The following is a 27648-nucleotide window of genomic DNA, read 5'->3' on the forward strand; positions in this document are numbered from 1 at the left end:
AACACTGATTCGAAATAAAGATTCACAAATGTTTCGAAGCTTCGTGAAGCGCCCATCACTGCAAATGCATGATAGAAATTTTTACAAAGAATGTGAATATTAAATCATTAATTTCTTTACATCGTTGTTTTCTCTCCTCCACCTTTAAACCATTAGTCTGTCCTCACCTCACACAGATTTGTTTACTTAGTTGTTTTTTTTTGTGTTCCTTTAAATTGTTTGTTTGTTCTTAACTCACACAGAGATGTTTCCTGAACTTTTGTTTTTTGGGTTATAAATTGATTAATTAATCTTAATTATCAAACAGGGTCAGTATCATCAGCAATATTAAATTCTGTGCCACAGTGTAAGAAATATGAATAAAAAGTATGACACTACTAACCATTTTCTGCACCTCTATTAAAGAGACCTGAATGATGTCATTTCTGGTAAAGGATGTCACATATGAGTGGAGTCTAAATTATAATGGGCACAGAATCAGTGGTGCAGCGGTGCCTGGAGAAGTAGGTATACTCTTCATTCACTTGATTTGTCGAGATGAGAGGTAATTCACGCTGCCCTCTCCTGGGTGTCATTTCTAATCCCCCAGGTACTGACGCTTTGACTCTGAGAACCGCTGGCAAAAGATGTATATTCCAAGTTGAAATGTTCCTGAATCCCAGGAATGACCCTCAAACGAAGCCACAACAGAACAATGATCTACATAGATACCGCTTTTACATCAGGGCTGGTGCCGGTGCCGGTGCCGGAGCCCAATTAAGAACTGGGCTGTGCTTCTCCCCTCAAAAAAAACCTTGGCTGGTGCCCAGATCTTGGTACTGAACCGGTCCCGAATCCTTGCTGGTAGATGCCATTTTTAAAAGTCATCAGAGTTCAGGTAAATTAACAACAACAAATATGTGAGTTCAGCAGACCAACACTCTCTTCTGCAAGAGATAACAAGCGATTCCAGTCACATGCTGGTGACGTAGCGGGTTCTGCTCCCTGCCAGTGGTTCTGACTGAGTGCCACTCTTGGCCGAACTCCAGCTCCAGCTTCAGCACTAGCCCCAGCAGAAAAGCAGGACGAGTAGCAGGGTTTGGTTACTGAATGAATGAGTATTTTCAATGAATTGGCTAAATGAACGATTCAATGACTCACTCATAAACAGCCACTTGTAATGATGTACCTTTAGAAAAATCCTCACAACCAGTGTAAAGAGAATATTTGGAAGTCCCAGTGTGTGTTATTGGTCCTGTATCAACTTAGTGTTCAGATGTTTCAGTGATGTTCTGAGCAGAAGCATCAGAGAAACACGTGCGCAGCCATCATTAGAAATTTGTCTTTGATCTTCAGTTTTTGCGGCTGCTCTGCAGCATCTCCCATTCTCGTTGGCGAAGCAGAAATGGAGAAACTGGCGATATCGTATCTAAAAACATACATTACTCAACATTAACTTAACTGCCATTTCTCTACAGCAGAATTATTGTTTTGGACATTTATTCACAATTCTCATTATTATTATTTAGCAGTAGCTAATAAAGCATTACTATGTTGGTGGTCATTTCTCAGTTTAAGAAGTGCATTGATGTTAAGTAACTGACAGAAGAAACAAAGCTCAACTTTAAGAAACATTTTATTGATCTTCATTGGTCTTGACATATTTTCACAGTTATGGTTCACAGAACCAACAAAATATCAATTTTGTTTTAATGTTTTGTTCCAGGACTTTAATGGTGATAGAAATGTGAAAGTACATTAGAATACCGTAATCAGAAGATCAGAGGTCAAACTAAAGCCTTGTATTTTTATCCACAGCAGGTCAGAGGGACATGAACAGTACTGAATCAACCAAAGACCATCAACTGCAGATACAACCAAGCACAACTCAATTCAACAATTAAAACCTGATAATCGTATAATCTTACACTGTATCTGCTGCGCAAAACTTTCTGCTCCGAGACAAACCACATATCCAACCTTACTCTCCATAAAACACAGGCAAATGCATTTGTATCAGGAGTCCTTCTGAATCCATATTTATACAAAGAAATGCTTAGAATTTTCTCTAAAAATCCCTGTGATTAAATAGAGATAACTGTTGACAGCAATATTAATATCAATGGCATCTCATATCAATTGGTGATTAAATGAGAAATGTTCAAATTCATATTGAAATTTCTGATTTTTGATTACAGACTTTGGTATCTTGGCAAATCTGAGCACAGGTTGAGACATTGAGACTTTTTCTGAAACTCTAAACGAGAACAATGAGATTAGCATGCATGTAAAGAGTAATGTAATGTATTGCGAAACATTACCGAGATTAATTTTCACTCGGAGATGAACAGACTAATCATTCTGTTTTATGTTGTCTGACTTTCTTGTGTATTGATGTGTAAATTAATAGATTTTGATAGTTATTAACAAATACACAGAAATAGAGGTATATTAGTTAATTAATTCACAGCTAAAAACAATCAATACAATTAGTAAAATCAGGTCAATACGCTCAGTCTGATCACAGGCAATGCTCACCAACAGAACTGTAACAATGACCCTTAAATAAAATTAAATAAAACAAATATAAAATAAACAGTCTGTGACCTTGACGATGTTGCACTTGTGAAAGATTTCAAGTAAAGTCATGCATAAAACACCAAAGAATGCTTTTTTGTCTTCTTTCATGCAGTGAATGAAGTTATTTTTGATCATAAGAATAATATTTCCATTTCTATCATCTACAGAAAGGTCTTTACAGTTTAGACTATTGTAACCATTAGCTTTCCAAAGGTTTTTGGAAGACAGAAATATATTGATACACTAACAGACACTGTTTAGTGTATATGAATGCTACACATTGCACTCAAAGCTGAAGCACAGAGACACTATGAGACACTGGAACTCTACAGAAACAGAAAGATGTGCCACATTTGAAATAACCAGACATTTGCTAATAAACCAATCCAAACGTATGAAGACAAGAATGTTGTTAATAGACCTAGAGGAGCCACATTTATTCCACAAACCATCATAGAGGCAGGATTCATCTGCCTCATAATACTGATTAACCACAAAAACGAGCATTGTGATAGTCCTAAACCTTACGGTTCACACACTAAATGTGTCAAAATGCTGCAGAACCTGTAGTTCATTTAGGTTTAGTGAACAGGTCATCACACAGAAACACGTTCACATCATCCTTTCTGTACAACTCCTAATTAAACTTTTTAAAAGTTGGTAGAAAGGATGATTTGTAAATAAGAATAATAATAACTGAAATGCATCGTCCTAAAAAAAAAACTTCCATTATTTTTATACAAAACAAAAACTTGCGCATTTTATGTACTTGTCAGTGGACATCCAATCAAAAGTAACCATCTCATACATATAAAGTTCACATAAATATGCATGAACGTTAATATTTTTGTCTGAACTCTACAGAGTAGTGAGATATCTCAAAGTGACTTTAGTGTACCAGACTATAACAAAAAAAAAAACACCTTTTTCATTAACTCTTTCCCCGCCAGCAATTTTTTTAAAAAGTTGCCAGCCACCACCAGCGACTTATTATTTTCACTAAAATTTGATGGCCTCCAGTGTATTTTGCTGTATTTATATTTGAATATGCAATACACCAAAATAAAGATCTTTAATCTTCAGTTTTATTCTAGCTTAAAGCATTCTTTTTTATCAACACTTGAATATAGGTAGGTTTCATAAAAAATTAATAATTTTGAGCAAAAAGGTGAGAAAAATCATATTCAGTACGATTATCAAAGCATAAATCCAGTAGTCACTTCTATCAACACCTCCATAGCTTGCACAGCCATATACCACTTCCTGGATCATCGTTTTACTCTGTAACATTATGCAGTTTATATGCTGTCTATTGCTGATGATCGCATTATTTTTAATATGCATCTGTTTACATAAGAGATGGCTTGTTTCTCTGTCCTGTTCACGTGTGTTTTTGTTCGGGAGGTTTTGTACTCATTCAGAAGATGTGTAATAGCGCCCCCAAGTGTATAACAGTGGAAACACGAAAAGACGTAAAAACTCGTCAATGGCGGGGAAGCGCCGTCTTCTAAAAGACGAGATAACTCATCAGTGGCGGGGAAAGAGTTAAATAACCCAGTTTACAATGTAATAAATCTGGAAAGAATGTGTTACATTGACACAAGTGAGCACTGTAATACTGAATCAAAGTGGAGTCTCTGTGCACCAAATTATTTGCCCACCAGCATTGGCACTAATGTTCCTCGATGATCACTTCATCTGTACGGCATGAGAACCGTGATCCTACACTCGAGGTAATGGACGGCATCGAAGTACATGACCGAGGATGTGTCGGTTAACAGAAGTACCATCTTTTGTACACTGAACCTCAGATAAAACTGTGATATTTACAGTGCATTTAAATCAGAGTGCTTTTGTTTCAGCTCCTTTCATGAATAACACACACACACACACATCAGCTTTACACACTGAATAGCAGCCGATAAGAAACTTACAACACCGTACTCTAATCAAATCCACAGCTCTGTTCCTAAACCTAGCAAACTGCCTTGCTGTCTGTGCTTACTAGTTACCTTCAAAGGCAGCATCCTAACAGTGAAGGAACCTCACAGATGAGACTGATTTGAAATGTTAAGTGAACAACTTGAATCGTCTAACAAGCACAACATTTTAAAATGCATAGATCAGTCCATTTGAAACCGAAGTATCTTTGAGTACCTGTTGTGTCAAGAAAGTGTATTATGTCTTGACATGCATCTGTTAGGGCTGGTAATTGAGACCGATTTCACAAATTGTTTAGATACTCTAGAGAGTCAATTTGGGTTGATGCAATTCTATAAGGATTCATTTGGACATGCATATATTTTTGGACAGGTGTCAGTTTGTCTTGAGTAGAACAATCTCAACCAATGCTGTGAACTTACAGTTGATAAATTACTATAAAATTGAAACTATTAAAAATCAAAATTAACACCAGTCCAAATTCACTTAGACATTTCATGCTGTAACTAGTAGTAAAGAGGACCAGATGATCGGTTCACGTGCCACTTGAACTGAGACATCAATAAAATCAAAGCATGTCAAACGCCATTTGTTTGATTGAATTTTGTGATAAAATGTATAGAATTTGAAAGCTGAGACTTTCATACTAAAAGTAACAGCACAAAGCTTATTGCGATTATTGGCGGCACATGACAAGTAATATTTAGTGAAGTTTCTTTGATGCATTAACATAAAATCACAAAAATGGATTAACTGATAATATCAACCCAGCCCTACTGTCTCGGGAGCTCTCTAGGTTCTGGAACAGAGCTTGTATCTACCAGCGCTACATAGCCGTGGTACCAAACAACACTCAGAAACGTCTATAAAGCCTAAAAGCTGAACACAGTCCTTTCGTGAAACTAAAAATGACTAATGTGCAAGAAGCATGCTGATCACCGGAAGTAAAGAGATGATCCAGGGTGCAGTGAAAGAGTACATGTGTCATCCATTCCACTGACTCGATTCAGTCCCGTGTAGTGCGGTCACATACAGAGTCACTACAGGAAGACTCATGGAGGATGCCTACAGAGACTGAAGAGAACTGGATGGCATGATCACACTCAGACGTTAGAGGTTAAAGGTACAGAAAGGGATGGATGGGAACTTTGAGTCAGCAGAGGCAAACCTCTCGTTCTTCTGGTTTATCTACAAGATATTCTCTCTTGTGCCTCATTTGGACTCAAGTCTGGGATCTTTCCCTCTGTACATCATAAGGTGAAGGAGGGGTTGTGTTTCATCACTTCCTGTAGCAGGCGCTCTCGGTCAGTCAGAGCTTTCTCTAGAGCTGACTGGACATCAGCGAGTCTGGACTCCAGAGACTGAACCAACAGAGAAACAGATGAGATTCTGAACTAGACTAAATATGTGATCAGCTGAAACACAAAAACACTGTTTTGAAACGCACTATAAAGCCCTATTCGGACGGGACTAGTTTTTCAGGGGGTCGTTAGAGACATTTATGTTTCACAGATGTACTTTGTGATCTTAATCACGTCCGAATCTGCCATGTCTGTTCATTTTTTTCTCACACAACCTCTGTAATAATTCCAGAGCAAATTAGCGACTGTTTTTTGGCAAACTCAGTGATCCTGAGTGAATCTAATCCTTTTCGAATGCAAATTGTTTGTAATAGCCGACGATGTGTTTTGGCTAACGTGAACTACCGACACTTACCGCACACGTTTTTGATATGTTTGGTTTTTGGTATGTTTGTATAAAGGGAAAGATATTAAAATAAAGTAATAAATTAAGTGACCAAATCACGTGTGGCGACTGTAATGTCACTGTCAGGTAAGATTACTCACGTAATGTTCATTTCTGCACTCAACTACATAATATTTTAATTACATGTGTACCTTTACGAAATTAAACATGGTTTGTTCATTTCTGCACTCAACTACATAATATTTTCCACACATTAACCATGGCTTTGCCATACTAGTCATATAGCTTCACCATGGTATTTGTAGTAAAACTGTGGTTATATTAATGGTAATGAATCCCAATGACTACACACAGTGCACGCATTCAGAGCGTGTGATCGCTGCGACGCCCAGATGTACTAAACACACCCCTCCTACCTCTGTAATAAACACAGAGATGTTAGTCCTGTCCAAATAATAAAAAAAAAAAAAAACATTAATAAACATTAATTGTGAAACTCAAACGTAGTTTAGAAAACTAGTCCCGTTCGAATAGAACTTAAGAAACAATTTTAGTGAGCAGTTGTAGCAATGCACCTTCACCCATAAATAATAAAAGACATTTAGGCTTCAGACATGTAATTAAGATATCAAATGCCACTGTTGACATTTGAGAGTCTTGTCCTCGAAAGGAATCGTAGCCAAGCACTGGAAAATTACTGTAGGCTTGAAACTGTACACACGAAAACATACTTTTAATTCTCTGAAAAGGACACACACACAAAACCTCTAAAATCTTATGGAAGCCCATTTTAGCCACATAAATAAGTCAGGCTTAAAAAAAAAAGAAAAGACAATTATGGCATAAAAAGCACAATTATGAATATTTTAAATTATGAGATACTAAGTAAATTATGAGATTTAAAAAAAATCCAAACCAAGACATCAAGTCATAATTATGAGATATTTAAAATGAAAAAGTTAAAAAGAGAAATAAAAGTCATAATTATGACATGTTTGCATTGGAGAAAAAAAAAAAAACTATTATGACATAAGTCAAAATTAATGTTTTAATTGGGGATAGAAATAAAAATGTTATTTATGAGATAACAAAAAGTTGAAATTATGAGCCAAAAAGTCAATCATTACAAAAACTCAAAGACAATTTCAATTTTATTTTGTCATAATTATCTTTTGTCTTTTTATCTCAATTTTGACTTAGTATCTCATAATTTCCAGTTCTATATTTTTATCTCGAATTTTGACTCAAGCATTTGTGGCACAAATGGGCTACCATACAAAGCTAATTTGCGCTTGTGTCTAACTAAAATATGGTGCCACAACATGCGTCACACTAGGTTTGATGCCAACAATGTCTTTCTATGTTCAACCTGACATCATGCATCTGGAAATGAAACGTTCAAATAATTGTGAGTAAAAATGAGATTTAAAAACTGCGATAGGGGCAGATGTTCTGTTTGACATCTCAAACCAAACATGTGCAACATTACACTGAGTATAATAATTTTCTAATATATGTTACCTTGTTCTTCTCCTCAGCTCTAAAGCAGGATTGGCCAGCTCTATCTTTGTCCCCGTCTGTCTCAGTCCCTGATTGGCTCTGCGCAGCTGCATGCGTAAAAGTGAAACAGAGGAAGCAAACGTTAGTTTAACAGGTGACAGCACAGATATCCTGTAATCTGAGCAGCTGCTGGAACCCAAACCCAAAGGACTCACGTCTCAAGCTGAGGATCCCATCATCCAAACGCTCCAGCACAATACCGTCCAGAGAGAAGAGCACAGGAACCGGCTGAGGAGCGGTCGGGTAGACACGAGGACCATCATCCTGTCAGAAAGAGAGAAAACAGAACAGAAATTATTTTTCATTGGCTTTGTCTCATCTTGCTTTGTGAAATGATGAAGCTTGTCTATTAACTGATCAGCTGATAATCTATCAAAGGGAATGGCTAGTCTTCCATTAGCTCTGATTATGGGCATCATTTGGCCCTCATTCTCACCTTTAGTGTAATAGCAGTGTCTCGTAACCACAGTCTCATTGGCTGGGGGTCTGTGCTGAGCTCATCCTCCAGGAAGGGTGCCAGCGTGTTTAAGGTAGAGGCCAGGAGCTCTGCTTTGCACCCTGTCAGGCACATTTCCATGAAGCCCACACTCTCAGACAGAGGAGAGTGTCTGCCTGCACACGGTCCCATCTCCATCCTGAGGGCCGCTGCTGGGGGACAGGAGAGAGAGCAGGGCCCGGGTGACAGAGGAGCACTTGGGGAGGAAGAACCAGCTGGTGTAAAAAAATTAAAATAAAAAATGTTTTGGTAAATCTTAAATAAGTGCCATACTGCATGTATCAGCAACACATCATGTTAACATCAGTTTGTTTTTACACCGGAGTAAGCAATATTATGGACAGAGGAGTCATATTTTAGCCAGGAAGCAACGCTTGTTTCTGTATGAATAATATTGTGCAAATACATACAAAATCACCACCTGGTAAAATAGTTGTTTTCTCATGTGATCAGGTTGGATGCACCTGTAAACCACAGGAACTGAAACCCTCTGGTTTGTCAGCTTGTGAAAAGCTGAATTAGCACAAGGCCTTTCACAAACCGAGGGTCAGTTGTGGTGCTCACAGTGAAAGTGTCACCAATGGTATCTTGGGAATGTTTGGTCATGAGATTCATGTATTGTGTCTTAAGTTAATGTAAACAGATGGGACAAAAAAAATGGTCAAATATGTCCAAATAAAAAATAAATAAATAAATAATAATAATAATTAGGCCTTGAGGTGTAAAGAGTCTAAATGGCATCATATTGGCAATATTTTTGCATTCACATTTATGGTCACATTTAGCATCCTAACCCTGTGTCAGTGCCAGTCCTCCCAGCAGGTCTGTGACTTTATGGTTGCCAAGTTGTTTAGGCACAAGCTCTTGGGCTTCCAGCGCCACCACGATATCTTCACCACGCATCTCTGTCAGGCACCCCATTCGACTCAGACACAGAACTAACACTGACACCTGAGAAAAAATAAAAATAAAGTGATCGTTAAAAATCACAACCAACTATGATCAAAGTAAATGCTGTTGACAGCACTGACTGATTACTAAACTTTCCCTCACTGATTAGTAAAGTACCTGTCTACTATTTTTTATTAATGTTTTTGGTCACTGGCATCAAACCTGGCACAATTTTACTCTTTGAATATGTGCAAATGTGACAAACACAGACGGACAGCTCCTGGTTACACTGGAAAATGCTAAATAAATATGTAAACTGTTTGCATTAATCCAGTTCTTATAACTTCTGAAATAACTATTTGTGGTTAGTTAATTTAAGAAAAAATGCAACAATAGTCAAAGTAAAATATATATAAAAAAAATTATATATATAAAAAAAAAAACTAATCAAAATATTTTGCTATTTTTCAGTGATTTGTACAATGAGCACTCAATTTACAACAGTGTCAGGATGCATTTTCTGATGATCTTCCATGCAGAGGACAAGTGGCAGGAGTTTAGCCATCTAGATGTGCTACAGATAGATAAAACTCACCATATCTTGAGCAATGTCTTCAGTGCTCTGGGACAGAGAGCTGCTGAGGTCTGCTGATGAGCCACCTTCTGTTCCTGGAGCTGGACTCACACAGCTGCCGGAGACACCTGCACCATTAGGACGCAAAGACTCTGAATCACAACAACACAAATACACATGACTTAGACACTGACAGTTATAGTTATAGCTTTTAAAATAAAAGTGCAAGTGCTGTACCAGAGTCCATGATGATGACAAAGTTTTCACTGATGTCACTATCAATGGACAAGCCATCGTCCGACAGACTACTTTCTAAAATGGTACTGTCACAGGAATTTTGGGAAGGCGACTGTTTCATGGACTGAAGCCGCAGGTTCCCCATTATGGAGGGACTGGACTCTTCTGGCCGTGCACTGTGCTCCCTACAGAAGTCATATCAACACATGATACTTGAGTTGAATTACAAGTCATTAACCACACTGGCAGGAATATTTCAGCATAACTTGTCAAACATAAAAAGGACAGTGAATTCATTTTGTCATTAATTACTTATCTTCATGTGATTTTAAACCCATAAAACTATTAATTTTGGAAACACAAAGAGGATATTTGTAATGAAACTCTCCCTCCATTGAAAGTCAATTCCATCAGAACGTTGACGCTTCAAAAAGTTCATAAAGACCTAAAAGTCCTAAAGTAGTCCATGTGAACTGAGCAGTTTAATTTGCAAATCACTTTTTTTTATTTTTATTTTTTTGAGTGGAAGCAGAAACACAGTTTTCTGCCTGTCTCTTTAAATGCAAATGAGCTGCTGCACCCCGCCCCTTTTTTGATTATGTCTATCACGCTAAAATCGTGCGTTTTAAACTATATTAGTTTAAACTTCTGATACAGTTTTTGGAGAGCACATATCCGAAGCATGTGCACAGAAAGCGGCTGTCACACAGTATGTGAGTATTAAACTAAGTTCTCTTTCATGTCTTATTGCGATTAAACTGTCAAATACACACAAGTTTGTTAAAAACACGTATACGTTACAAAAACAGTTGTTTATGCCTGTGAAGTTAAACAGCTGGGAAAGAAATAACTTTATATTATATCTGTGTGGCAGGACAGTAATATACAATAGATAAATTAATAAATCCACTGCTCTCATCTCCTCTGAGGCTGGGACTCTAAACAGTGTTCTGTGCTCGTCTGTGCAGCCAAAGACAGAACAGTTAGCATGCTTTGCTCAAACATTTGCCGTGGCATTAGAACTGGTACACAATTGTCTCTTGCGAAAACACAATGGCAGGAAAATTGCAGATTAAGAGGTGGTAATATTATAATAAGATCCCCTTTCAACGTTACAAGGGGGAGCGAAATCTGAGCGACTCGTTTTTTGACAAGCTTGCAGAGAAAGGCTTACCAAAAACAATTTACTTTTTTTCATGTTTTCTGGGTTGGTAGAAGCACCGGGGACCCGATTATAGCACTTAAACATGAAAAAAGTCAGATTTTCATGATGTCACCTTCAGTTTAGGCTTTTCTTTACGTATAAAATTGCACATACATATATCAATGCACATACATAAAGCACATAATATGGTAAACAGAAGCTCAGTTGTACTTGCCTAACATTCAAGAACAAACCTCACTGGTTCATGTGTGTCTAGCAAGCATGTTTACCATATAACATTCAAGAACAAACCTCACTGGTTCATGTGTGTCTAGCAAGCATGTTTTTTTTTTTTTAAGTAATGTATTTTTGTTTAATATGTTTTGTTTAATTGTTTTTCACTAGCGGGACAGAAATCTATCAGGTTTCATTGAAAATATCTTCATTTTTGTTTTGAAGACGAATTAAAGTTTTATAGATTCATAACAACATAGGAGTGAATAAACAATAATGGCATTTTCATTTTAAGTGCACTCTCTTTAAGGGTTAAAACACAAAAATGAACAAATTTACTATAACTAACAGTTTCAAATACAGCCCAGTGTGTCTTCCTTAAACTAAATACAGTCACTCACTAGAATAGCCACAAGCGGTATCAGCTCTTTTCAATTATGTACTGTGTGCACTGTATGTGAGATATTCAGAAACAAAAAAAATACATTGTTTCAAGCTTAACCACAAATTAAATGGCTCTGATCAGGCGATAATTTCTAGGATGGAGTCAACAATGGCCAAGTGATAGAACAAGTTTCTTTCTTTTTTTTTCTTTTTTTTTAATTAGCAACTGAAAGAGTTCATTAGCAGCCCAAGGAGATAAAACTGTGAACAGTAAAATTATAAGTTTCAGTCACCGTAAGATATACCAAATTTTCCATATCAATGCAATCCTAAAACCAAGACCAAAGCAATGCAGATGGCTCAAAGCTCTTACTTGTTTTGAGAAGAGAAGAGTTTAGTCATGCCAGATCCTCGGCTCAGGATGCTGAAGGCATCTTTCGTGATGGACAGCGCACCCTTGGTGAGATCCAGGGAGGCGCTGAATGCGTCTTTGGTGACACCTTTGGTGGCATTCAGGGCACTGGACAGCTCTCCCTCCAAACTGAAAGTGGAGCTATGACGGGACAGTAATGCAGGGTTCCCTGGAGAAAGCAGAGGAGACGAGGAAGTGACGGCGGCCTGAGCTTCATCATCCTGCCCCGTTGGTCTATCCATTCCTTCTTCAACGGCTTCACAAGCCTCCTCTACCAAACCCTCCTGCTCAGCATCATCCTCTTGATCTTCATTCCCTCCTGTCCCACTGTCCTCCAGCAGTCCAGGCTCGCCAGCATGGTGGGATGGCGACAAATCAGAGTCGGTCAAGCTAGGACTGTCCGTTTCCTCAGGAGAATGGGCTTCTTCAACTGGCTCGGATGTTGCAGGAGGAAGCAGTAGAGCAAGTTCTATCGCCTCCATTAGGATTGAGACACAAACCGAAGGGGGATCTGATGGTTTATGTTCAGGTTGTCCCAAACCCTGGACATCCTTGGTCAAATCTCCTGCTAGTCGGGCAAGGTAGTCCTTCATCCGCAAAAGAGCTACGAACTGGTAGTGGTTGAGCCACATTTTGACAGGAGTGATGGACTGGGCTAGGATATGAATGGAGGCCATGGGAGAGTTGACCAGACCCTCGGTTTGGTCAACTTTACTAGATGTGATGTCATTTACACCCTGCAGTGAGCCTAGGAAGGGTTGTTTGCTAGAACCAGTTTGGGATTTTGAATCTGCAACTATATTTGAACAATGAGAGTCTTTTTTGAAGGCAGAAGGGCAGCACATCCATAAGGAAATGGCAAAGGGCTCCACAAAAGGAAGAGCTTTTCCTCTGAGCCCTCGACGAGCCCCCTCAAAGCCAAGAGTCACTCTGGACAGACTGACAGACCAGATGTCCTGAGAGCGAGAGGAGCGTTTGTGGGCTAATGACAGGGCATCGCTTTCTAGACAGTGTTGAAGGAATGCAGACGGCAGGGGATGAAGGATGCTCTGATCGCGAGGGAAAGGTTGGCTTGCCGTGGGATGGAAGAAAGGGCGGGCAGAGAAGCTGCTGTAGGTGCTGTTGAGGTCCGAATGGGAACCGTGAGGAGCGTGGCGTGTGTTACTGAGGACGATCTGAGGAAGACTGATGCTCAGTGACCGAGGGCGGTCTGGGTGATCCAAAATGGAGGATTCTAGAGGAATGATCAGCTGAAGAGAAAGAAGTTTCAGCTTAAACCCTTGCAAAATATTATAGAAAGAGCAAAGATGTCTGTTTTAGAATGGAGGGTTTTTGGAGGCTTTGAGTATAAATCATGTTCCTGTACCAACTTTTTTGAAGGGTCAGTTGAAAATGGGAATGTCTATAGCTGTTTTCATCACCCCGTTTTATGTACATTTTGAAGTATCACATCAGAAATGAGTGTCGAAATTTCGAAAGAAAAATCCCTTAATTCGCAAAACAGTTTTTATGCTCGCTTAAGGTGGTTTTTGACTTGTGCGGAAAAGGGTAATGGCGTATAATGAGAGATGAAAACACATTTACTGAGCAAATTCCTCCAGTAACTTACTATATATGAAAATTAATATATTCAGTGGCTAATCCTACTTTTCTTAGTGAGATTTAGTGCCAGTTTATCAGGAAGTGGCGATTTTGTTCTCTTTGGCTCGTTGGATGGAAACGGTGCTTATTCACAAATGTTTTATGCGATATTCCAGTTTTGCGTATAAATTAAATTTGCAACTTTGGATGGAAACCCGGCTTACGATAAAGGAAAGGAAAATTTGTTTTAAAAAGTAGCACCAAAAGCTTCTTAGGAACATCTGTATTTCCTTTTACAAAACATTTCTTTCAAAGCACATAAGATCTGTTGGTTTACCTTCAGCTGTTTTGCATCCAGGCGGATATCGATGTGTTCGTCCGTCTTGCTGCTGTCCTGGAGGTGATAAAAGGCTTTGACCTGATCTAGCGTCCTGTGTAGACCCCGTGAGAACAGAGTCATCCACAAGACACTTGGGGCATCCAGACACAGCTGTAGACCATTGAGCTGGGCATAAAGATTAGAGCAGGGAACTAGAGAGAGAAGACGGGCCAATGGGAGGAAATTAAAATTACAAGATTAGATTTAGATAAATTCAACTCTTTCCCACCAGGACAGATCAACCTTCACACTGCAGTCCAACAAAAATGTGAGTTTGTTCATATGAATGATATGCATTTACCATAGTGATCAATGAATGTGAAAAATCATAGCTAACGCACCAGGAAGTCCAGGGTTATCAGGGAAGTAGTATTCAGTGAACTGAAGGTGAATTGCAGGAGTGTTGTCTGGGAGATGTAAGGATTTGCGGTTGCAGGAGAGGAGAGACTGTGTTCTCTTGCTGTGACGGCCTCCAGTGGACACCTACAGCAACAGATGGGGCTTTAATAACAGTGTTTTATTTATTTATTTATTCATGTACTGACTTAAGCTTCTCAAAAAAAGCTTTTGTTGCACAGTGTTCTGGGATTGATGTTACATTTAAATTATTTTAAAAAGCAGAATTCACAGCCAGATACACTATTATAAAAAATGGGGAGGGGGGGGGGGGTGTCAGAAAATAAAATAAAATAAATTATTATGCTTACCAAGGCTCCATTTAAGTGTTAAAAAGATACAGTAAAAACAGCAAAATTTAGATTTTTTTCCCCAATTTAAAATAAATGTTATCTGTTTGAATATACTGTAAAACGTCATTTATTCCTGCGATCAAAGCTGAATTTTCAGCATCATTACATTAGGAAATCATTCTAATATGCTGATTTGATGCTCAAAAAAAAAAAAAAAACATGCATTAGCATTAATGTACAAAATGTGCTACTTCATATTTTTGTGGAAATGGTGATACATTTTATACCAAACATTTGAACTCAGAACAGAACATTAAACCATTTCTTATAATTGAGGGTAACATTTACCTAAAGACCCCCCCCCCACATTTTCTGTTTATTCAGTCTTGATAACTTTGAGAACTGTAGCTTTAAGAGTACACACTTATGTCTCTTTTGAGCTACCGAGACAACTGTAAACATGAGAAAACATGCATTATATCATAAGTGACAGCACTGATGAAATGTTCAAGCCCTAAGGATGCATTACATTAAAAATTTAAGTGTCACATTGTCTTGTTGAGAACGAAAAAAACTTGCCGATCCACGTTACACATGAATGTATCAGAGATTTTCTGAATTAGTGTGACGTGTCCAATTGATCTCAATGAAACTCATCAAAATTGTCATCTTGACCTTGAACTTCTCATTTCTACTCTTAATCTGTTCACCACAGCATAACCAAAGCAACACATCAGCAATACATCACATGCTGCTTTATCCTTGTGATGCAAAAGGGATGACATTAGCAGATTTAATTTGCCTAATTTTACACTGAACTGACTTGTTTCACATAAAAAGCATGCATATACAGGCTTGTGGTAAAACAGTAAAAGAAAATACAAAACTTGTGCTTCCTCTTTTAGCAGTCTCAGTTTATGTCTATTCACAACAGAACAAATTAATTACAGACTTTTATGATGCACAGTTTCCTGTGAAATGTTTAGACACCTAAAGTGTTCAAATGACACATTATCCACAAGTGGGATTCAAAAACAATGTAAAGCTGGGAATAAACAAAAAAGTATACATAATTTGAAAAATAGTTTAAAATGAATTTATAAAATACATTTTACAATAAAAAAAAAATTAAAAAAAATTACAAGAGAGATGGACTTTTAATCTGCACAGTACTTAAGAATATAAAGGCTGTCGTTCTCAAGTGTGTTTCAGTGATTCTGTATGTTTGTGTAGAGATGTCTCAGACCTGATGGATGTCCAGGTCGTCCACACGGATCACCATACAGCTGGAGCGAAGTCTCTTGAGTGTAGATCCTGAGGACGGGGCGGCTGCTGAAGTCCGCCGTGAGGCCTGAGACCGCTCAGGACTGAAATGGGACAGTGATTCTCCATCTGCGTAACATAAAATAAGGCCACTTCCATATTAAGAAACTAACACAATAAAGCAAACTCTCAAGAGGAAACAAAACCAAACACACTCATGTCAAGTTGTTACACTTTGAAGAAAGATTAAAATGAAACTTTTTGTTGTTGTTTCAAATGATGTCCACTGATAAATCGTTCACAAAAACACCAACATTTAGTGTTGGATTGGGGATGGATAGACATTCAGAGAACGCATACCCTTGAGTTTTTTGGCCGGAGAGTCTTTAGATGACACATTTGGCTCTGAATGCGGTCCAGGGATGCCCAGATCCTCCACCCTCTTCTGAAACTCCTGCAGCAGTTTGGTGGCCCACTGAGCACGCGACTCCATCGCCCCGCAGTGACGCTCCCAGTGATGACAGCCATCACCTGCACAGCACAGCACATGTCACTAATCCACACGCGTCTCTCAACTACACATCTGGCTCTTACCCTACAGTCAACCATTCACACAATACACTGAAACACCGTTTAAAACCTAAACATGAAAGCTTGGTGTCAGAAAGTTTGGGGAAAAAAATTAATACTTTTATTCAACAAGGATGCATTATATTAATCGAAAGTGACAGTAAATACATTTATAATTTTACAAAAGACTTTTCAAACAAATGCTGTTGTTTTAACTTTCTTTTAAAAAATGATGAAGCACACAACTGTTTTTAACATTTATAATAACCAAATCAGCATATTAGAATTATTTCTGAAGGATCATGTGACACTGAAAACTGAAGTAATGATGCTGAAAATTCAGCCTTTGATCACAGGAATAAATACAATTTTAAAATATATCCAAATACAAAACAGTGATTTTAAATTGCAATAATATTTCACAATTTTACTGTAATATGATCAAATAAATGCAGCCTTGGCCAACATAAGAGACTTCTTTCAAAATCGTATGAACGGCAGTGTGAATTTTGAATGGAAATTCATTTGTACTAAACCTCTGAAGCACATCTCAGTAGAGTATGTATAATTTGAAGCTCATAGTGGAGTCACCTGGCCTGTGTAAGGGGTAATAGTCACAGCCCAGCTTCCGGAAGGTCAGCTGCATCGCACCCTGCGTGCCTGGAGGTGGAGCTTCATCTGTGTGCACAGCATAAATCACATGGGTTAGCCCCTGTCATGATGAAATATCAAACTGGTAACAACCTAAATTAGTCTTGCTCATTCAAATATTCAAACCTGCATGAGTTTCCGTCTTCCAAGAAACACTAGAGACAATATTTATTTGAATGTCCAAACTGCTCTTTCTCATAAAAATTAAGCCAAAAGTGGATTAAATTCATCCTGTTTCTTGCATTAACATCCCCACTGACTTTCACTGTTTGGAAAAGAGCAGCGTGAATATTTTGTTAAACGTCTCCCTTTGTTTTCCACAGAAGAAGAAAAAAGTTGGGTGAGATGAGCTATTATTTGAATGCATCCCGGTGGTAACGGTGGTCAAAATTCAGTACCAGATTCTGAGGAGCTGTCGTTGCAGATATGCAGGTCGAGTCGGGAGATGAAAGTGTGGTAGGATGATTCCTTGACATCGTGGAGGTCAAAATACTGGGCCAGTGTGCCGGGGGTCCCGCCCGCTTCGGGTGGAGGAGGTTCAGTCCACAGAGAGTGGTTACCAGGAGAGGGAGGCGCAGTCTGGTGCACAAATACAAGAAGATATAAATAAACTCTCAAGCACTGTCTGAGTCATTCACAGGGAGCGGCTGATGCAGGACGGGCTGCTCCTGGGTAGAGCTGGGATTTAATATATTATAGAGGCCTTTACACTACATTTACTTTGCTGAGCTGTTTTGTATTGTGTTAAAAAGCCATAATAAATCAAGAAAAGCATGATTTGTTTAGTGTGAGCTGGGTGAGGTGTAAGACAATTGTTTTGTTTTTGATCTGAAAACATCAAGTGCCAATAAGAAGAGTATCTATTTTCATAACAGACTGATTTGAGAGTGATTTAAAGGACACAGTGTGGCACCTGCAGTGTTTCAGCAGCCATGCTCTTCCTCTGCTGGCCGGACTTCTCCATGGCTTCACTCAGAGACTTGGCGTAGTGGATGATGGCCTTGAGCTGAGAGTCTGTCAGCACCCACAGCAGATCGTCCAGTATAAACAGCAGCTTAGAGGCCAAGACATTACAGTCCTTCACCTGAGATGAGGAGGGTTAACGTCAGTAACGTCAGCACAGAATGCATATGATTTCATTCTGATCAGGGCTGCACAATATTTTTGAAAAGACGGATTTTTTTTTTCCTCTGGTCACTTTACAGTTTCTGAAAGAGGTATGAGTTGGTACGCCGAGTACACCAAAGAGAAAATGTTTGAACAGCCAATTGTTTTCAAAACATATATCAAGACCACACCCTGCGTTTGAGAGCGATGCGTATGCGTCCTTGATTGGTAATGAGGCGCAGTGGCGTGCTGCCCAGATCCTGCTCGTCACTCTCGATGGCATCCGCCTCTATGCGCAGACTCTGCCAGTTGATCTCCTTGAACGTTAGGACCTGCAGGGCACCAGAGACCGTATGAGGATGAGACATACCACGCAATCAAAAACATCAACACAGGCTCAGCTATGAAACTGAGACCTGCCTTTCTTTAACCAATTACCAATAATCTATAAAGGCATCATCTGGTCAAGAACATAAACTAGACCAGCCTGATCTTTATCTATCCTGATTTCAGCTAAACAGAGTTTATGATCACATTATTATCAGATCTTATTGGTAAGTTGACATACAGTATGTCATGTAAATGCAAGCTTGTGAAGATTTTAGTGAAGATGAAGATTTTAGTGTTTCTAGTTGAATGAATGAATGAATGAGGCAGTTATATAGTGCTTTATTGTGTATTACTGTACACCCAAAGGGCTTTACAATCATATGAGGGGTCTCTCCTCAACCACCACCAGTGTGCAGCATCCTCCTGGATGATGTGACGGCAGCCACAGCACAACAGCACCACTGCACTCTCCACACACCAGCTACAGGTGTAGAGACTGAAGTAGACTGGAAATAGTTACCCGGGAGCAACACCAAGATGACAAATGAATGGACTTCCTTTAAGATAAAACAGTTTTCCTTTTTAAATCCATATTAATTTTCTATCACTGTCATGCACATAAATATTACAATAAATTACTCTATATACGATTTGAAAGATTTAAGAAATGCTGTATTAGATACTATAGTATGCAAGATATTTGGGGAAAAATGCATTGAAATATGTTGTTTTTCGGCTATATATCCCTTTATTACATATATACACATATAAATAGCACATTATATGCTATATCTATTTATATATATGAAAGATTATTAATAGACTTTCTCGTTCTGTCCTATCTATCATATGTTGCTGCCTCCATTACAATGCTATATATTTAAAAGGAATGTCTTTTAATTTTAAAGAATATATTTATATATAAAAATATTTACTTGTTTTTCATGAAAGTATTTTACAATACAAAGAGCAATGTGTAACATTTTTCCAGATTCAGTCCTACACTTACTCACTTTTATTTGTTCCCCACTAAATAATTTTATTTCACTAAATGTTTAGATTGTATAAAATTATTGTGCACTCATGATTTTTCTTTTTCTGCTGAATTATCCACTAACCTAGTTTAGAATAATATTTATAATATAATATAATATATATTTTTTAATTTATTTTTCTTTAAAATAAAGTTGTCTATATTTAGTAGATTGTGTTTAACACACAAAACAGTGATGATCAGGTCAACACACTGAGGTATAGAAATTCTACATTGATTATAAAAAAAACAGTGCTGGTATCGGATCGGTATCAGTATCGGTCGATACTCAGAATTTTTAGATTTTTCATAATTGAAAATTTTTAGAATTTTCAGATCGGATCATAAAAAAAAATGGTATCGGTGCATCCCTAACTGAGAGAGCATTAGAGGTCAACATCCATCTTACATCTAACTGCATTATTGCTTAGGAAAGGCTGGTTTAGAAGATCTGGCAACCTGAATATACTCTTCATATATCAAAATGACTGATTTCAATATCTAATGTCTGTCTGGAAAAGTAATTAATCGGGGACTTTTCATGAGCATGTGCTTCTGTGAGTGAAGAAAAGCAAGCGAAAGAGGAACAAGAGGAGGAGAAGTGAAGTGTAGAAACACTTTGATCTGACAGCTGTTGATCTCTGCACTATGACGGTACTGCTCTTTGTCCCCTTCTGGATTATGTAACCATTGCTATTTTTCTCCATAATGATTCACTTGCTCTTTAAAATGAAGAAACGGACAGTTAAAGGTGCTTCACCCTGGGATTCACCTCTGGTTGATCCCTTATAATGCCACAAAGCCACATTTTTGCACTTCTTCAAGGAAAATGTGGCAAGTGTTGATAACCTCGGGTGCTTCTTCCAGCAAGTGTCAGATGCATCAAACTGAGCGGTCAGTGTTCCAGGATGGCCCACACCATGTACACTGAAGCATAAACCTGCGTTTACTGTTGTATAGCACTTTCAAAACAGGTACTGTGGTGTATGTCTGCACTGTACCTCTCCTCTCTTCGGATGTGTAATGCGTGTGTAGCGCAGGTCGCTCTTCTGCCATTTGGGATTGAGGCTGCAGCCCTGGAGCTGCCAGAGCTCAAAGGAGGCGTGAAATGCTCGGGCCTGAACTTTAATTGTGATGGAGTTAATGATCACAGACATTCCCTCTACAACCTTCTCAGCAAACCCATACTCGCTGCAGAGACAAGAAACAGACCACAAACAGCCATTACACCGACTGGACCTGACGTTCAATCCAATTAGAAACTTTGCCTTGGAAACATTTTGAAGTACTAAAATTACTCAAACTAAAACTGAAATAAAAATTTATGAAATCTAAACATAAAAAACAACTAAATTAATATAAACTAAACATTAAAATGAAAAAATAAAATAAAAATTCAAATGTAAAATGAAAATATGAAAACAAAAACTATTTCAAAATATTAATAAATACTATAGACAAAATATTAGTCAAGATGGCAAAGTTTTACCAGGTCAAAGCAAAACAAAATTACAAAAGTCACAACACAATAGTGTTACAAAGTTGCTAGGGTGATTCAGATTTTAGTTTCTTAGTGTTTTTAGAACATTCTAAGTTGTTCCTGATATTCTGAAGAATATTCCAGAGTAACTGCGGGGGGGGTTAAAATAAGTGTTCACAGTTTAGCAGCTGAACTTTAGCTGTGTATTTTGTCATTATTATAAGAACGGATTGGAGCACTATATTGTTTTATGTAAAGGTGCTTTGTCAATGGTAGCGCTGGCTAACTGGCTCAAGGACTCATCTCTGTGCCAATCACAACAGGCTCGGCCAGCTGACCAATCAGAGCAGAGTAGGCTTATGGAAGGGAGGGGTTTGCTCCGAACTTGCTTGGAATTAATCATTTTGGAACTTGTGGAAAGTGGGCATCTGATGACCCCTCCAACTGTTTGAACAAATAAGAGTATTGATGCTTGACTTGGCGAGTACCGCTAATGAATCTAACTGTCAATGTGCATAATGGAGAGGAGATCGTAGGGAGGTTTCACCACTCTCTGTGTGCATTTGTAAAAACACTGTGGATCTGGTTTACTAAAAGGATAACTGCAGATCATTCTGACCTTTGGCCTGCAGTAATGGCAATCGGAGAGGGGCCGTTTGGGGGCCGGGGTTCCTCACAGGTCCTCATTTCAACTTCTACTTTATCCAGGAACTGCAGAAGGAGAGGAAACAGAGTTCAGGCAGAATTCAGTAGGTCAGAATTTCTGATGTTGTCAGTCACTAATTTTGTGATGAACTACTCAAGCCATAAATTATCTATGGAATAAGGAAATATGAATCTCCCAGCAATCTTCAGAGCTGCAAGTTCTAGGAATCTAGATAACATTAGCTAACTTTAACTGGATAACAATCTAATGTTAGTTACTATGGGATGTTTAGTGGTAGAGCATTAACCATCATAATACATTCAAAATCTGCACACAAATGAGGCATTCTGGGTCCTTTTGGACCCAACAAAACACAAGCATTTAAAAAAGTAATTTCTTAATATTTTTAAACTAAAAACAATTGTATCTGATAAATAATTTCTTATCTTAAATTTTAGAATTTTATCATGTTATTACTACATTTACCTATGTTTTAGCATGCAGAAACTATATTTTTTAAGCAATCAAGAGAATGTATATTTGCAAACATCACAATAAGAAATTCATAAGAACATACAATCCAGGAATAACCAGTATGAATTAATAATAATTTTATAACAAAACAACATCACTCTTAATGTAAAACTAAATAAATTAATTTTACTTGCATTAAGTTGATCAGTTCAGTGTTCATCAATAGGCATGCATATTTATGTTTATCCACAATATATAGACCCAAAAAGTGCATGTGTAAAATATGGGGGGAAAGGCTAAATATATTTGACAAAAATCTACTGTAACTCATGTAAGTAACATCTGCATAAGATCATGTTTAAGCCTCACATAATACCCGGGTCAAAATGGACCCGAACACAAAAAGTGAAACTCTGCTCTGGGTGTGTTCACGGTGTGTTTGTGTTCACTGCTGTGTGTGTGCACTTTAATGGGTTAAATGCAGAGCACAAATTCACCATATGGGTCACCATACTTGGCCACACGTCACTTCACTTTAAGCTGTAGACTAGGCCACTGAAATAAACTCTGCACTCTATAGGACCCTCCTTATCAGACACTGTAGCAATTGAGTGAGAAGCACAATACTAATGAGGGTACTTTTGCAGAAGTGAAAAAGGACAGGAGATCAAGTGATAAACAGTGGGATGACAGAGTGTGACAGTAATGATGCAAGAGGGGAAACACATTGATGGGGAGATTCTTACCAAACATATGGGACTGGTCTTCAGCTTTGTCCATTGTATCTGACACAGAAAAAAACACACACACAATAAAATGACAATGAATTTGTTTAAATATCTTTGTGACAATTTCCTGTAAACTCTTCACGCGCTTCAGTATATTAATAATAATTGCTTCGGGCTCTCTCTATCCTACCCGTATAGCAGCCTTGTTGCAGTAGACGCGGGTGACGGCCAGCCAGGTGGGCAGATCCAGCATGTTCTGCAGGACCTCCTCGTCCAGCTCCAGGTTGGACAGCTGACCCTCTCCCTTCAGTGTGCTCAGGTTGATCTTATCCGGGGAGAGGTTCTTAGTGAACCTACACAAGACAAAACAACCACTGATTGTTTAGATGGTTTAGGAGTTATAAGTCAAAAAGTATCCACGATAAAGAAAAGTGAATCTAATGTTTTGAGGAATATGTGTGGCTGTCAGTGGATACTGTACCTACTACGTCTTGGAATATATGACCCAAATAAGAATTTTACCGGATATTGTCATCTGAGTAAAAAGTTGTTCCGACCAACCGAGGAAAATACATTACAATAAATCACGCTACCAATGGTGATTAAATCTAACGATCGATTAGCTCATATCACATCAAACCGTGTAAATTATTGTTACTGTTATACTTTGTTCTCAAACTGTTAATGTTATCAACATCAGCACGATGTAGTGTGCATTAGTGTTACATAGATTTAAATTTCTTTACTGTCTAATCTCTAATTATCATACCATTCAAATTTCATTTAAAGAAATTATTTTAATCCAAAAAGCAAATTATTCTTTCTTCAAACTGGTTCTCTTTAAAATACAAAAACTTGTGTAATCCCATGTAGGCTATCTGTAATCAGATGCACATTTAAAACTGGAATATAATTTAGTCACATATATTTCATAAACCCATAATCCCTTCTGGATTACAAGCCGCCATCAAAATGATAAATTAAGGATTGCAGGATCCTCACATGCGATGTAGCCTATTAGTCAGGACAACTTCTTTACGTTTTCAGACATGACGTAATGGTGCAGTGGCATACTCAAATTTCCCACGAATTCCTACAGTACTACTCAAATTAGAGAACATTATTAAAAGCTAACCGTTGTGAGTAAGGTGATAGTTTGGAGGTGATATGGGGGGAGGTGTAAGGTGATAGTTTTGAACACTGGATGGTTATTTACTGGCTCAAATATTGATATTTGTTTGGATGTTTTTTTGGGGGAGGTGTAAGGTGATAGTTTTGAACACTGGATGGTTATTTACTGGCGAAATCAGGGCCTTGTTCAGTAAACCATTATAATTAAAAAAAAAAAAAAAGCTTAGTTTTTTTTTTTAACCTGCTGTATGGAAATCAGGACCCATATTCACAAAACATCTTGAGGCTAAAAGGCCAAGACCAAGCCACAAACTATCCTAAAATGGCTGTTGCCAGCAATCTGCCTTGGGACGTAAATATTTTAGAAACATTTAATGATAATGACCTTTTAAAAAGGGATCGCCTTAGGTTTTGGAGGTTATCCCAACTCTAAATTGTCCTTTGATTATAATCTTGTTTTCATTAACAAGTTGGGCAAGAAGTAATGGCTGGTCTTGCGTCCAGTTTTTTTTTTTTTTTTTTTTTACGTTTGCATGTATCAGCAATGATTATTCTACTCTGTTAATTAAAAGGCTGTTTATATGCATATTCACTAATTGTTTACGAGAAGCACACATGTAAGAGGCTGACAGTTAGCTGAACATATACTTGTTTAATTAGTGACACTAAGCCTGCATTTTAAAATCTTTATTTGAATGTGGCAACATTTTTATTTTTAAACCTTTATATATATTGCAACATCATGCTCTACAATATTTCTATGAATAAATCTCTGACAGAGACCCCTCCTCTCCCCCATCAGCCAATCACTGTGTGCATAGTTAATAAGCACTCTGACATCATCCAGCAACAAGGTCAACCCTGCCCTTACTCTTAGTTTAAGACTTCTCTCTATTCCTTAGTAAAAGTTTGTCTCAGCAGCTTTGGGAATAGGTTTTAAGAGAAAACTGCTATTTAGGAGAACTCTTAGTGGTAAGATAAAATGTTTTGTGAATACGGGCCCAGATTTTTAATTTAATTAAACAAGTCAAGGTTCATATTCATTCCATAATTAATGTGTTTACTGATAAATAAACAAATCTGAGAGAGAAAAAAAAAAAGAGTCATGTCATTGACCCATTTATGACCTATAATGTGGGTACTTTTTTTTCTGTAATCGAGGACAAAACACAATGACCAATAAGTTACAAGCTTTTAGGTCATGGGAACACAAAATAATCACATTCCTCAAACTCTCTTGCTTGTTCTCATTCCCTTCTAAGTTATTTTTGACGCTGCTATATTTTTAGGTAATAAGGTCCGAGCTGAAACCGCCATCACAAAGACAGTCATTGACTAACAGCGAGTAATAAGATTACAGCAGGCCTGCAGTAAGACTGCTTTAAGCCCACGGGAGTGTTTCTAACCCCTGCCCTCAAAACCTGCAGGGATCACAGACACAAGCACACAGAGCACATCTAATATTCACTGTACAGCCTTTACACTTCATAAGATAAAAACCAGCACGTTCACAATAAACGTAGAGCTTCAAACGACTGAAGTGTTTCATGCATTTGAATGGGAAATCTCCATCTGTTCAAAGACTTCAAAGATTAACCCAGCCTTCAGAAGACCAATGAGAGAGAAGACACTGTCATACAGTATTACCACAACACTTTAGTCATGTTTCAATATGCTGCACTACATGACTGTAATACTCTGTGATGCCTTAATGTTGTATTGTTGATAACAGTCAGATTATTCCACACAGAGAGAGTTTTCAGTAAGACTGAAAAAAGTGTGAATGAGAATTTCTGGCACTGGCAGAAACTAGAGCAGCATGGCTGTGCAAATATGCCTTAAAGCTAAAACCATTACTTAAAAAAAAAAGTTGCTTGAATTAAAATAAACATTAGCTGAAATCTTCTGGACAACTGTCAGATCAGCAGTCTTCCCCATGATTGTGTAGCCTAGTGAACCAAACTGAGAGACCATTTTGAAGGCTCAGGAAACCTTTGCAGGTGTTTTGAGTTGATTAGCTGATTGGCATGTCACCATATTCTAATTTGTTGAGATTGAATTGGTGGGTTTTTGTTAAATGCGAGCCAGAATCATCACAATTAAAAGAACCAAAGACTTAAACTACTTCAGTCTGTGTGCACTGAATTTATTTAATACACGAGTTTCACAATTTGAGTTGAATTACTGAAATAAATGAACTTTTCCACAACATTCTAATTTATTGAGATGCACCTGTATTTCTGCTGGAGATCCTGGACATCTTGTTTAGATACATGACATCTTTGATTCTATCAAATACCAACAGATAAAAAATCAAGAAGTGACTGACTCTGTTAGAAATCTTATAATGGGCCATGTTTGGATCATCCAACCGTACAATAATCCAAACACAAACCTCAAAAACAACTCAATGAGCACAAAGGGGGGCAGCCAGCTGTGGCCCAATGGTTAGAGAGTTATACTTGTAACCCGAAGGTCACAGGTTCAAGTCTCGGTGCTGGTAGGAGTTGTGGATGAACAGCGCTCTCTTCCACCCTCAATACTCATGGCTGAAGTGCCCTTGAGCAAGGCACTGAACCCCCAGTTGCTCCCCGGGCGCTGGATATAGCTGCCCACTGCTCCGGGTGTGTGTTCACGGTGTGTTTACTTCTCACTGCTGTGTGTGTTCACTTGGATGGGTTAAATGCAGGGCACCAATTCAGAGTATGGGTTACCATACTTGGCAAATGTCACGACTTTCACTTTTCACTTTCACAAAACCAAGCTTCTGCTATGACTATCCCAGTCCTCTGACCTGAACCCTACAGAAAATGAGTGAGGTGAACTGAAGAGAAGCAGCACCAACATGGAGCTGGGAATTTAAAGGGTCTGGAGTGATTCTGGACGAAGGAATGGTCTCTGATCTCTTGTCAGGTGTTCTCTAACCTCATCAGGCATTATAGGAGAACATTTAGACCTGTTAAACTGGCAAATGGAGGTTTCAAAAGTATTGAATAAAAGGGTGCCGTTAATTTTGTCCAATGTGTATTAGAGAAAAACATTTATTTCTTAATGATGCTTCCCCCCATTTTACATTCTTATTATCCAATGAAAGTTTTGATTTTTGTCATTTTTTAAATAAAAGATCAAAAGGATTAACAATGCAGATTAATTTTCACAGCCTTTTCTGATCATATTTACCAAGGGTGCCGATATTTTTGGCCACAACTATGTGTATATATATATACTATATATATATATATATATATATATATATATATATATATATAATACTAAAATACTAAAATACTAAAATACAAATAATTGAAAAAATAATAAAAATTTAACTATACAGACATATATAAAAATAAAAATGACAAAACTAAAATTTTACCTTAAAATGAAAACAGAAACTATAAAAATAAAAATATATAAATATTATTATTTAAAAATCAATATTAATATAAT

At 37.8% G+C, this 27648-nt stretch overlaps 1 protein-coding gene across 2 annotated transcripts in view; it reads right to left on the reverse strand.

The window, feature by feature from the left end:
- Nucleotides 1-3885: 3885 nt before the first annotated feature.
- The window catches only part of LOC109099211 (UHRF1-binding protein 1-like), a 29226-nt gene continuing 5463 nt past the window's right edge, over nt 3886-27648 (reverse strand). Inside the window, exons 2-21 of one of the 2 annotated variants that reach the window (XM_042750401.1) lie at nt 23261-23423; nt 23089-23127; nt 21842-21933; nt 20744-20933; nt 18571-18711; nt 18186-18356; nt 17671-17851; nt 17213-17299; nt 16412-16582; nt 16035-16180; nt 14441-14582; nt 14058-14251; nt 12101-13389; nt 9966-10150; nt 9750-9856; nt 9058-9214; nt 8204-8478; nt 7923-8031; nt 7729-7814; nt 3886-5861 (exon numbers count right to left, since the gene is read on the reverse strand). In XM_042750401.1, coding sequence (XP_042606335.1) covers nt 5751-5861; nt 7729-7814; nt 7923-8031; nt 8204-8478; nt 9058-9214; nt 9750-9856; nt 9966-10150; nt 12101-13389; nt 14058-14251; nt 14441-14582; nt 16035-16180; nt 16412-16582; nt 17213-17299; nt 17671-17851; nt 18186-18356; nt 18571-18711; nt 20744-20933; nt 21842-21933; nt 23089-23127; nt 23261-23423 — 4036 coding nt within the window. In that variant the 3' untranslated portion in view covers nt 3886-5750. Of the gene's footprint in view, nt 5862-7728; nt 7815-7922; nt 8032-8203; nt 8479-9057; nt 9215-9749; nt 9881-9965; nt 10151-12100; nt 13390-14057; nt 14252-14440; nt 14583-16034; nt 16181-16411; nt 16583-17212; nt 17300-17670; nt 17852-18185; nt 18357-18570; nt 18712-20743; nt 20934-21841; nt 21934-23088; nt 23128-23260; nt 23424-27648 lie in introns of both variants that reach the window. The other variant, XM_042750400.1, reaches the window with a different exon arrangement.

This window comes from Cyprinus carpio, chromosome B23 (assembly GCF_018340385.1).
Source record: "Cyprinus carpio isolate SPL01 chromosome B23, ASM1834038v1, whole genome shotgun sequence".
Lineage (NCBI taxonomy): Eukaryota > Metazoa > Chordata > Actinopteri > Cypriniformes > Cyprinidae > Cyprinus > Cyprinus carpio.